The 11,524-nt window shown below is 56.0% G+C and overlaps 1 protein-coding gene and 1 pseudogene across 1 annotated transcript; both read right to left on the minus strand.

Moving 5' to 3' along the window:
* Positions 1-892: 892 nt before the first annotated feature.
* LOC150001280 (large ribosomal subunit protein uL1 pseudogene) lies at positions 893-1,554 on the minus strand (annotated as a pseudogene).
* Positions 1,555-3,692: 2,138 nt separating this feature from the next.
* Positions 3,693-8,468, minus strand: EVX1 (even-skipped homeobox 1). The gene is made up of 3 exons (XM_090287793.1): positions 8,042-8,468; positions 6,296-6,540; positions 3,693-5,674 (listed from the first exon to the last, which is right to left on the minus strand). Exons 1-3 carry the CDS (start codon positions 8,466-8,468, stop codon positions 5,123-5,125), a joined length of 1,224 nt encoding a protein of 407 aa, XP_090143919.1. The 3' UTR covers positions 3,693-5,122.
* Positions 8,469-11,524: the final 3,056 nt, after the last annotated feature.

The raw sequence follows: 11,524 nt of genomic DNA on the forward strand, positions 1-11,524 counted from the left end.
ACAAATGGTGAGCTGGGCCTTGGTTTCACCCTAATGTAGTCTGATGTGCCTGCCCCCACAGAGCCAGGGAGGAGCTGAGTGATGGAAGAAATTTGCCATTTGGATCAAGTCGCTTATCCAGACACATCCCTACATGGGTCTTGCAAACGAATCCATGCAAGTACACTTACCTACGGCACCCAGAAGAGTGGCATCGTTTCTGACTTGTTCTGATGACCATCAGACCATCATCATCTTGAGCAAATCAGAATTCCAGCATATCCCAAAGGTGTCCCTTAGGAAGTTCAATCTGCCAGCAGCTTGGCTTCCCTACAAGTCGACTGGAGTAGGTAGGTGGAGGCCAGCTCAGGGTTTCTTTGTTAGGCAACAGTCACAAAAAGAGAACCTGGCCACAGCCATTGGTTGAGGGTGGAATAATTAGAAGAAATCCCAGTTCTGTGCCCCAACCTCCTTTCCCTCCCCACCACTCATTAACTCCTACACCTGGCTCTCTCCCTCCAGGATGATGTGCATGGAGAGGATGCTAAGAAGGAAAAGCTCATCCCATTTCAAGAATGCTGTCCTGGTCTGTCTGGCCATCCTCCACAAATGTCCGCTGTGACATCCATGCTCTTGGGCTGACATATGGTGCCTGTGAGGGGTGGGGGGTTCCTCAATTGAGGAATAATGGGAGCAACCGAGCGGGAGAAGACTGGGAAACAAAAGAATCTTTTAAACTTTTGAGAGAGGTGTGAGGCTTGGGGTGGGGAGGCCTCTGACTTGCGGCAGGGCCCGAAGCTCACATTTGCCATGACCGCGTAGGGCCACGTTCCCCAGGGAGACCTAGGGTAAAAGGGTGTGTTCTTTTCGTTTTTGTTTTTAATGGTAGCAGTATGGTTTGTTAAGCTGTGCCTTAGTACAGGCTCTGGGGCTTGTCCGTGGTGCTCTTCATGTGCAAAGCCCCGACGTTCTGCCCGTTCTTTTTGAGCAGTGACACCAGGAAACTGACAGCCAAGTGGATGTTGTACACAAGCTCATCATCTGTCATCCTCATGTGGCCAACAGCCACTACCAAACACAGCACCTTTTTCATCGACTTTGGCCACCATGTTCTCATTGTGGGTCAACAAGGAAGGAAACTTGCCAGCCTTATTCAGGCCCGGCCCAGAATTCATGGGATCCGCTTGATCAGAGACTCTGAAGCCAAAAAGGCATCGTACTTCTTGACCAGCTTTTTGACCAGTTTTTCTTACTCTTGCTGAGTTTCTTCAGTGCCTTGATGTCCATGCAGGGGATGTCCATGGCCTTAACCTCATCACAGTGCTGCTGGTCCCCCAGAACACATACGGAAAACTTGGGGCAGGGAGTGGATTTAAGCCTGACAATACCCCAGAAGCATTTGTCCTTCTGAGGGTCACAGTTCTTCAAGCTGGTCTGTAGCTATACCATCGGCAAAAACTTCCAGTGCTTGTGCTGGTTCCCATGCAGGACTTCCTGCACCACCTCATACAGGGGGCTTTGCTGCTCCTGATTTCTCACGCCGTTGCAAAAACCGGAAAAGAAGAAACGGTGCATTCTGAATCACTCTTCCCTCTGCCTGGGATGGGGCCAGGAGGACTGAATGTCTCGGCTGTGTGGTGCAGGGTTCTCAGCTGGGATGACAGAGCCCGTATAGTCACTAGAGAAGCCATGCATGGGGCAGACCACATTGGAGGATTCAATCAAACTGCAGGCCAGGAAAAAATGGGGACAGGGATGGAGGAACCAAGTGATTTGCTATGTAACTGGGCAATTTAATGCCAGAGTTAGAGAGCTGCTGGCTGGAATCATTCCATCTTCGAGGCTCTGCCTAGCTCATCCTCTTTATCCTGTTGTTTAAAATGAGCATTATCCCAAACATATGCAATGCAATCAGTTTGGTCACACTTACAAGAACACGCTTTAATAAGGCAATCAATCACTGGCTAACAAGCGGTCGACGGCCAGCGCTGAGTGCGTACAGGGGCTGCAAGGCGGCTGGTCTTGCGGACCCGGAGGACCGCCGTCCAGCGCTGGTCTGCGCTAACAGACCCCGCCCCGCCCAGCTGGATTAGGGAGCCCAGGGAAAACGTGAGTCAGACTTTACAAGGGTTACCATGGCCTATGGGCCCCAAAGAGATTCATGCAAAGGAGATGGAGCCTGAGCCTGAAGCTCAAATCTGCATGGGCTACTAATAGCTGTGTGATATCAGGAACCTCTGTTTTCCCACCTGCAAAATGGGACTGAAATGGGGCAAAGCTAAGTAGAGGCGCTCAGAAAGTTGAAAAAAGGTTAATGATAATATAATAGCATGTCAGTCCTGTTGCCTGATCTAGCCTTCTCATTTTACAGATGAAGAGACTGAGACTGTGGAGGGTGGTCATTCCCCCTCCCCCTGCCACCACCCTAATGTAGGTATCAGGCCACTTGTGGCTGCAGGGTGCAGGCGGGCAAACCTGTTTTGAGGTGCGTGGGTGGGGGAGGGAGTGTGAGAAGTGGTGCCTAGCGCCAAACCGCAAACCTTGGCAAAAGGGAAATTTCATTATGAAGTAATGAGTAATTCCTCCTGGCAAGATGTATTGTTATATCTTCCACTTCAATTTGGAGGAAGAGAGGCTCAATTACCCAGAAAATACAGTCAATTAAAGGCTGCTGATTGGACACGAGGCCGGATCATCGATCTTGTACTTTCCAATATCGCTGCAGACACCTCATTTTCCCTCCCTATTAACTGAAAATACGCCTGGCATTACAGCGACCCGCAGCCCATTTACCTGTCGCGAGCAATCTCCGCCTGATGCGAAGTAGCCGGGAAATTTGCCGGCATTTGGCACGGGAAGCTTCCCAGCTGCAGAGGGAGCTACCCAGGGATAGGGGGTGGCAGAGTGAGGGGGCATCACTGTGTGCAGAAGGGTTTGCTCTGGAGCTGGAAGAAGGCTGGAGGCCAATTGAGAGGTCCACACCTGCTCAGGGACACACCCGCAGACGACCCTTGGAATCCATGCATTCTGAATTCCCACCTGCTGAGAACACCTGTCTCTCCTCTACCTGAGCAGGACTTCAGAGACAGCCACAGTGGCTCTCCTATGGGGACAGCCGGTGGGAGTGAGGTGGCTGCTGAGCACTACTTGTCCCCTTGCCCTGACAAGCCCAGAAATCCACCCTTGTAAATTACTTCCAGTTTGAAGATTCAGACCCTTCCATCCCAACCATGGAGTCCTCCTCCCTCACTTCCCTGAGCCCTAATTTTCAGACCCAGGTTGACCAGCAAACCCAGCTCTCTGCAGCTCTCAAGCTCCACCCCTACTGCCTCATTTGTTTCTACTTGTGTTGGGGTAGAATCCACAAAAACTATAGTCCAGAGTCACCTCTTCTTAAAGCGTTGGAGCAAGTGGAGGAGAAAGCATTGCAGGAGTGAGCCCCAGGTGGGGTCGGTGCTCTTCCAGGTTAGCCCTGGGAGGCCCCCAGCATGCACAGCACTAAGGAAACATGCACCTCAGGGCAACGTGGAGCCTGCCTTCTCCACCTCTGTGCAATGTCCACCTGGAGCCTGCCAGTGCCCAGCAAAGATTTGGGAGACTCCCAGTTTGTGGGTTCATCTTTTGGTTCCTTCCCTGTCCAAGCCTAAGGTGGCTGAACTAGCAATTCAAAGAGTCAACCTACTTACTGCCTGCTGCCAAAAAAACTAAAATGCTAAAGTGAGAATCATGTCCAGCTTTTATTGCAATATGGTCAACAAATTGTAACAGCAAATTCTTTGGGCTTCAAAGGAAAACCAAAGCAAATTCATCACCTACAGGAAGAACCACTCCCTCCCAGCCAGGGTGAAGCTTGCATTGAGGGTTACAGGTTCTCCTAGCCCTCAAGAGCTGGCTATAAGAATGAGAGTGGGAGTGAGAGTTAGGGAGTAGCTCCTAAACAAACTCTGGTGTTGGGGGGGTGAGACGAGGGCCCCACAAGGGGCAGAAGGCTCCCACAGGTATCTAAAAGTCTGGCTCCAATGGCAGCTTGGGAGAAAAATGAGAGGAAGAATAATGCAAAATGCCAAATGCAAAGGGCAGGGCCGGAAAGCTCCTGGTGAAGGCAAAGGCTGGAAATAGCCTCCAGATACTGAGGGAGGGAGATGAGGTCCTGCTCCCTAAGCTCTTCCCTGGGCGCCTTGTTAATAGCTCAGCTCTGTCCTCTGTGGCTGGCTGCATAGTGATCATTATTATACATTCAACATTCAAAACCCTCCTCACACACATCACTTACTAATCAGAGTGTGTGTTAGGCCCAGGGAGAAGAGGCTCAGTAGAAGCCGACAAGGGACTCTTGGTGGGGGTGGGGGGTGGGGGTGTCTGCAGCCTCCCTGCCAATGTTAAACAAAAAGTGCGGGAAGGGTGGTGGCAGGGTGGGGGCTTGGAGAGGAAGTTGCAAGTTGAGAGATATCAAGAAGCTTGTAGGAAGGAAAGAGAGCAGGTGCAGGTACATGGCAGAACCAGAAGATGTTGTGGAAGTGAGGCTCCAGGTAAGCAAGAGAGCCCCCAGGTTCCACGGGAGGGCCAGGGTTCTCCCGTGGTAGTAAATCATCTCTCTCACTCTCTCCCCTAGATGGCTGGTGCATTGCCATCCACAAGCCCCTGGCCATGCCTTGGAAAAAGCTGGCAAAGATTAATCTCTACCCGCTCTGCATACACAGCGTTTTGTTTAGAGAGACAGCAATTTCCCTTTCCAGTGCTTGGGCTTGGCCTTGGGGGATGGGAGTAGGGCACCCCAGTGAGAAACGGGTGTGAAGTGGGGGGCTGAGGGGCTGGATATCGGTTGCTTTTGCTGCTAAGTTTGTTTAGCTTTGGAGCCACAGCCCCAACCCGGGTAGGGGGCAGTGGGTCTGGTGAAGAACAGCAAAGAGGGGCTGCCCCAGAGGAAGGTCCCTCAGCCTCTGCCCCTCCTTTCCAATACCGCTGCCCAAACGCGCCAGCCAAGGCCGTTGCCCGGGCGTCCCCATCCTTGAGGCCGAGTCCTGCTCGTCATTTGCGGCCCTCTTCTTTCCCCTCGGTGCCCTGGGGGCGGGGAGGGGCTCTGGCTGAGTCCTGGGTGGGACCCTCACGGGCGTCCTGTAGCCGGTAGCCCGCGGGCGATCCCTTATCTGGTGAGGGGCACCTCCTCTCTCTGATCCATTGCGACGGAGGAGGCCTTGCTGAGCACGGAGGGTGCGAAGGTGAGGAAGGAGTCCGAGCGGGAGGTGGAGGCACAGGTGAAGTCCGAGGCGGCGGCGGCGGCGGCGGCGGCGCGGGGCGCCAGCCCATTGGCCGGGCCGCTGTGGCAGGCGAGGCAGGAGCAGGGGCCGCCGGCAGAGGCGCCAAGTCCGTGCGCGGGGCCCGGATAGAGCGGCGGGTGGCGGAAGGCGCACAGCAGTTCGGGCCGCGGGTAGGGCTGCGACAGCACGCGGAAGGTGTCGAGGGGGCGCAGCGGGCCGCTGAAGGGCGAGGCGGCGGCCGAGGCGGCGGACGCGGCGCCCAGGCCCACGGGCGAGTAGTAGGGCAGGGGCAGGTGCGACGGGAAGGGGTAGGGCAGGCCGCCCGCGGCCGCCGCGTGGCTCATCATGTACGTGTAGAAGGCGGGGTCGGCCGGGTGCGGCCAGGTCATGGCCAGCCGCTGCCGCTTGTCCTTCATGCGCCGGTTCTGAAACCATACCTGGAGGGAAGAGAGGCGCAGGCTGGGTAGCCGCGTTCCGCCCGGTGCGCAGAGGCCGGAAGTCCTGCCCCACTGCGGGGGACGAGGCCCGCAGCTCGGGGAAGAGCCAAGTGGGGAGATCCTCTGGGTGGGCACTGGTCCACCCCCCACCCCCACCTGGAGCTGGAATCCCTCTAGGAGAGGCTGAGAGAGTGACGCCAGTGTCTGTCCTTCCCAACCTCCGCCCCTGAAGCCAGAACCCCCTGCGCTGCCAGAACCAGGCGTCAGTGCGCGAGTAGCGGGGGACACGGGTCTGAGGCAGCAGGCAGCACTTCCCCAGAAACACGTCCCCTTCCAGCTGCTCTCCGTTGGGACGCTTCCTTGTCACCGGCCCAGGCACCCCATCCCTGCTGTTTATTTGGCTAGGAAAGGGGCAGAGTCAACCTCACGGAGGGTAAATTTGCCACACCTGGAGCCTGCACCAGGCCTGGACACTGCCAGCCCGGCTGCCACGTGGGCAGGGAGGCCACAGACCCCGATTCCTGGCTCAAGGCACGGTTTAGGAACTGGGCAGTAGTATTTACTTCCTCCTGAGCTCCTGAGTTGGGTGCACCCCCTCTCCCTAGTCCCAGGAGCACATACCTTGATGGTGGTTTCCGGCAGGTTTAGGGCAGCAGCCAGCTCACATCTCCTTGGCCTGGATACGTAGTTCTCCCTGTAGAATTCCTTCTCCAGCCGTGCAATCTGCTCCCGGGTGAAGGCGGTGCGGTAACGGCGCATCTGGTCACTGGCACTGCAGGCCAGGGTGCCCTGCGAGCCACTGCTGTTGCTCTTGGGGGCCTCGCTGCCACTGTTGGGACTGCTGGCCAGCGCCTCGGAGCCTGGCCCTGCACAGGGAGCCCAGAGCGCACAAGCACAGACACAGAAACACTGCTGATGGGGGCTGTAGGCCCAGGATGGAAAGAGACACCCCCTCCCCTCTCTGTAGCTTCAGTCACTGCTTCTCCGGGGGTGCCGGGGACTTCAAGAGCCAGGAAGGAAGGACAGGGACTCACCATTCAGATGAGCACATAGCAGCCATTAGGCCTGGCGTGGCTGCTATTTGGGAGGCCTGTATGCCCTGCTGGGCACAGAAGCCCTAGACACCTGCCCTGGGGCTCAGGTGAGATGCAGCTCCTCTGAGCTTCCTGCCCACTGCTGCCAGGAGCGGGCAAGGCTGTGACTATTAGACAGGCAAGTGCATTGACATGCACCATTGTGCTGGAGTATTGTGAACTCTGGGTCTTAGTGCACTGAAGGATGCTGGGCACGAACTGGTTTTCTTGCTTTTGTGTGGAGGCATGAGTCACAGGGATGGCAGAGCAGTGTGTGTATCAGTGCCCTATTACCTTAGAATATTTGAGGAGAGTATGAGCTGTTCTTAGAGCATCCTATGGTTAGGGAGTCAGGGTCGCCGTGGTAATTTGTGGATGTGAATGAATGCTCAACAAGGAGTTGACTGCCAGGGGCGGGGGGTGGTTTCCCTTCTACAGTAGGCTCTTCCCACCCACCCCATCAGCTTTGTGGAGCAGTGTCTGCTGGTGGGTTCTCTAGCTTTCCACCCTCTCAGGGAGACCCCCAGCCTGGACGTTAACCACCACCCCACATTAGCCCCTGGTCTGGGAGGGGATCTCCAATTCAAGCAGTGAGACAGTCCCTCCCCCTCTTTGGGCTTAACCCAGGGAAGGGTGGGGCGCCTGCCCCCTGCAGCTCCTTTTCCTTTGGGTGGAGAAGTGGGACTGGGAAGGGATGGAGCAAGGGGGAGGGCCAGAGCTTCGCCTTTTCAAATGCAACCGGAGACCAAAGGCAATTAGATCATTGGGACCATTTCCGACCTGGCGCCACCGAGCCCGGGAAGTGACAAGGTAATTTGGACCTCTGACCGACGTGCAAACTGGTCGAAGGGCCTCAGCACCTAGGCGGCCCGGTCAGCAGCGATTTTACGGTTTTTTTTTTATGGACTCCGCGCTTCCGCGCCTGGATGCGCCCTACACCCCGCCAGCCACAAACTGCCGGAACCCGCGTTTGATCTCACCCACGCCAGGGGAAGGTATCTCCCAGACGCAGTTGAAGCAGTCCCACAAAACTCTGAGCGGTTGGGGTGCACTTTGATTCCCCCTCAAACCCAGGGCTTTCGTCTCCCCCCTCCCCCCAAAGCATAGCTGTCACCCTCAGTCCCGCCAATGCCAGAGCACAGAAGGAGACCCCACCAGGGCTCAGATAGCAGGGGCGAGTTGCTCAAATGGGTCCCCCCGGCCACCCTGAGGGACAGAAGTGTCTTCCTCCCCCTCCGAACTGAAGTGGAACGTGGGCGCGGTGGGAGGCCGGGAAAGGGGTTGCAGTGGCTACCTTTGCTGTGCTGGTACTCGGCGTTCCCCGTGGCGCAGTCCGGGGTGCAGCTCACCTCGATTTCTTCATAGAAATCCGACTCGGTGTCCGAGCTGCTGGGTTGCCCCTGGCCCGAGAGGCTGTCGGCTGAGGCGGCCGGAGGTCCGGGGCCGAGCACAGCGGCCCCGGCTGCCCGCGGCTCGGTGCCCGGCCCCGCAGCGCTTCCTGCTAGTCCGTCCACCGGCTCCTCCTCCAGACCTCCCGCCCCGCGCTCCCTGGGAGCCGGAGGACCGGCCCGCGGGCTCAGGCAGCCACGGGGCACCATCTTCTCGGGTGACTCCGACAGCGGGCTGCCCACGGCTTCGGACAAATTGGAGACCCTCTTGCCAACCAGAGTTCCAAGCTGTCCCCCATCCAAAAACATAACCATGTCCTTTCGGCTCTCCATCCCGGGGCTCTCAGGACGAAGGACAGGGAAAGCCCCAAGTGAATTCCTAGCCCCCGGCTCCCTGGGTCCCCAGAGGTCCCACAGATCTTAGCTGCGGGAGGGAGAAAGAGAAGCCAGACGACTGGATAGGCGCAGAGCGGCCGGAGCGCAATGTCCACGGCGACGGCGGCGGTGGCGGTGGGGAGCTGGGGTCACCTTGTGATGCGAGCGCTCCTCTGTGCCGCACCGCCTCTGGGAGGAAGCCCCATTGCCCTCTTCTTTCTAAGCTGTCATCTTCCTGCTGCAATCGTCATTACAGTACCGCTGGTGACGCCACTCGGCGAGCTCAAGTGGATAAATAGAAACGTCTGCCACAGCGAAGATGAAAGGACCCGCAGCTAATGGCTCGGCAGTGATGCGCCAGGTGTGGGCCTCGCTCGAATGGGGAGGAGAGTGTGAAAACAGAGAGACACACACACTGAGAGAGGGAGACACCCAGGCAGAGGGGATGCAAATGGAATTCCGCAGAAAGAAAACAGAGCTTTATGCGCACGGCGAGTTCCGCAGGGGCTGCGGGACTCGGTAATTGAATATGCTTTTGATTTTTTTGTTTTGTTGTTTCAGCTTTGGTTTTCTTAACTTGGTGCCTTGATCTAACACTGATAAGAGAATCCATAACTGTATTTTAGCAGTGTGAAGGCCGAGTCACAGGACTCGCTTCTCCGGGCGTTATTACAGCCGCCTGTCCCTGGCGAGCTAACATCAAACGGGCTCCAGAGTCTCTTTACAAGCTGCCCCAGAACATATTCCCTTCTCCCCCCCAAGTCGTCTCAGGGGCTTGAGCCTGGGGTATCCGTTCCTTTTTGTTTCTCCTCCCATCTTCTACCCCTAGCTATCTCCCTTTTCCTGGAAACCCAGAGAGAACTTTGCTATTTTTCTTCCCCACAGGGCAAGAGATAAATGTCTTAACATTTTTCATTAAAGACCCGCCTTGGCTGCTGATTCAAAATGTTCACTGATTTTCTTTTATTTCTCCCCCCGCCCTTCTAGGTGGCCTTAAGCTTTCTACAGCTCGGCTTGACCTCCAGGTGTATTCGTAGAAGAAACAGCTTTTCCGTGTGTTCGGGTCTCACCTGCACTTCAGGTAAGTACGGTGGGGAGAGGTTCTGAGAGTGGCCTTTTCTTCTTTTCTTGTCCCTATTCGAAGGTAGTCATTCAGAGTGAATGAATTCCCTCATCCCCCAAAACTGGGTTTTTGAGTGAAGAGGTGCCTAATATGGCCCCTGCAGCAGCAGCGGCAGGGGTCCCTCACTGGGAGAAGGCACTGTTCTTCCCAGAGATTTGGGGCAGGAGTTCAGGGTTCAGAGTACTTGAGCCACAGCTTTGGGGTTCACAGGGGTTCGACTCACAGGGTTGTCACCGGGGCCTTCGGTCCTGAGAGAAACAACACCAAAAATGCTCTCATGAATATTTGGGGACAGAAGGAGGACCCTCATGGCAGAGCCCAGGAGGAGGGCGTTTGTTGTACTTGGTATCTCTGGGAGCAGCAGCCCACAGGTTCCCTCTCTGGTCTTCTTCCAGGGAAGGCAAACTAGAAGCCTTTAGGAAACCGACCCTTGCCAGCTCTGAGCAAGCCATCAGGGCTGGGCTGGTGGGCTGAGTCTCTCCGTACTTTGCTATGGATGGGAGGCGGGCCCCTTCTCTGCACTGCTGCCCCTACACCTCTCCTTTCTCCACCCCCTCAGGCCTTCTAGCTTGAAACCACCAAGGCTGCCCCTGCACCCCCTCCTTCTCCAATGTCCCAAGACAAAGCCCCCGTTTCCAAGATTCCAAAGGCAAGTCCCTCTATTACTCTTTTTTGTCCTTCTATTGCCTACCTTTCTCTCCTTCTCTTCTGTTTTCTTTTTCCCACCTCTTCTCCCTCTCTCCCTGCCTCAGTCTTCCTGTCTGTGGACTAATGGAGGAGGTAGAGGAAGCAAGGGGTTCAAGGAGAGGACCATTCCCTTCTCATTCCTGCTTCTGACTTATGTCCCTTATTCAATAAGATCCTCACCAACCTGAGGAAGGGATTCGGATGGTGATGTCCACATAGACACCTCCACTCCTGGGACTCCCAAAGCCACCATCTGCTGAGCATTGCTAGCCCCCAAGTCCTGGGGGATATTTAAAAGGTGAGAGGAGTGATTGGGAGTGGGGGGGGGCGGGGAATCCCAGAGCCTTTTGCTGCGGTGCAGAGTTTTCTGAGGATTTTGTCACACCCTGCTCTTCCCAGCAGCAGCCAGAGCCTGAGGGACCATCTGGCTTCTCTCTCTCCTTCCTGTCAAAGCTGAGCCCCCAGCATCTGTGTTAGAGCTGCCTAGGTCGCCCACCCTCAGCTGGGCCCTCTCGAGGCTGGGCCTGGGGCGTGCCCACCCTTTCCTTCCTCTGGAGCCCTTTTCCTTCTCCAAGAGCCCCCTCCCACCCCCACCCCCACTCCCGCTGCGCTCAACTCTGTGGGGCCTGCTCCTCAGAGGGACTCCGGGCTGCCCCGCCCCGCCCCCCGTTTTGCATTCAATTGGGAGTGCTCTGCGTTTGATCCTCTTCTCTGGGTTTTCCCTGCTAGATGAAAGCGGGGTAGGATTGAGAGATCAAGAGGTGCCACTGGCATTTTCTTCCTGGGTCCTTCCTGGGAGGAAAGAGGCTCAACCCGGGACACAGCCTCTCCAGGAGGTTGGCTGCATCCTCTGGGCTTTGGATCTGAAGCCTCTGGGATTACCCCCGCCCCATTCCTCTTTCCGACTCCTGCCTCTGCCCTTTCAAAGCAGCCTCAATTTCCCCATTCGTTAGAGGCCTTTGCACCCCCAGGAGCAGAGGGAAAAAAATCTTTAACCAAATGTCACTTCCAAAAGCATCCTTTTGTCACCATCAGATGAAGAGAGGCCGGAATTTTAATATGAGGAGGAAGAAAACAGGAGGGGGCTGGATGAAAACACTTTCTGTTGTTTTTTTTGTTTGTTTGTTTTGTTTTTTCGGTTTGGGGGTATTTTAATAGCGTGGTTATCACTGTGTCTTGAAGGTAATCTTCCCAACACAGCTCG

Source organism: Furipterus horrens, unplaced genomic scaffold (assembly GCF_987537825.1).
Source record: "Furipterus horrens unplaced genomic scaffold, mFurHor1.1.pri manual_scaffold_9, whole genome shotgun sequence".
NCBI lineage: Eukaryota > Metazoa > Chordata > Mammalia > Chiroptera > Furipteridae > Furipterus > Furipterus horrens.

Coding starts and splice junctions, on each gene's coding strand:
- EVX1 (XM_090287793.1), bottom strand. CDS start 8,468: ATGGAGAGCCGAAAGGACATGGTTATGTTTTTGGATGGGGGACAGCTT. Junction 6,541..8,041: donor CGAGTACCAGCACAGCAAAG/GTAGCCACTGCA, acceptor CTCCCTGTGCAG/GGCCAGGCTCCGAGGCGCTG. Junction 5,675..6,295: donor TGCCGGAAACCACCATCAAG/GTATGTGCTCCT, acceptor TCTTCCCTCCAG/GTATGGTTTCAGAACCGGCG.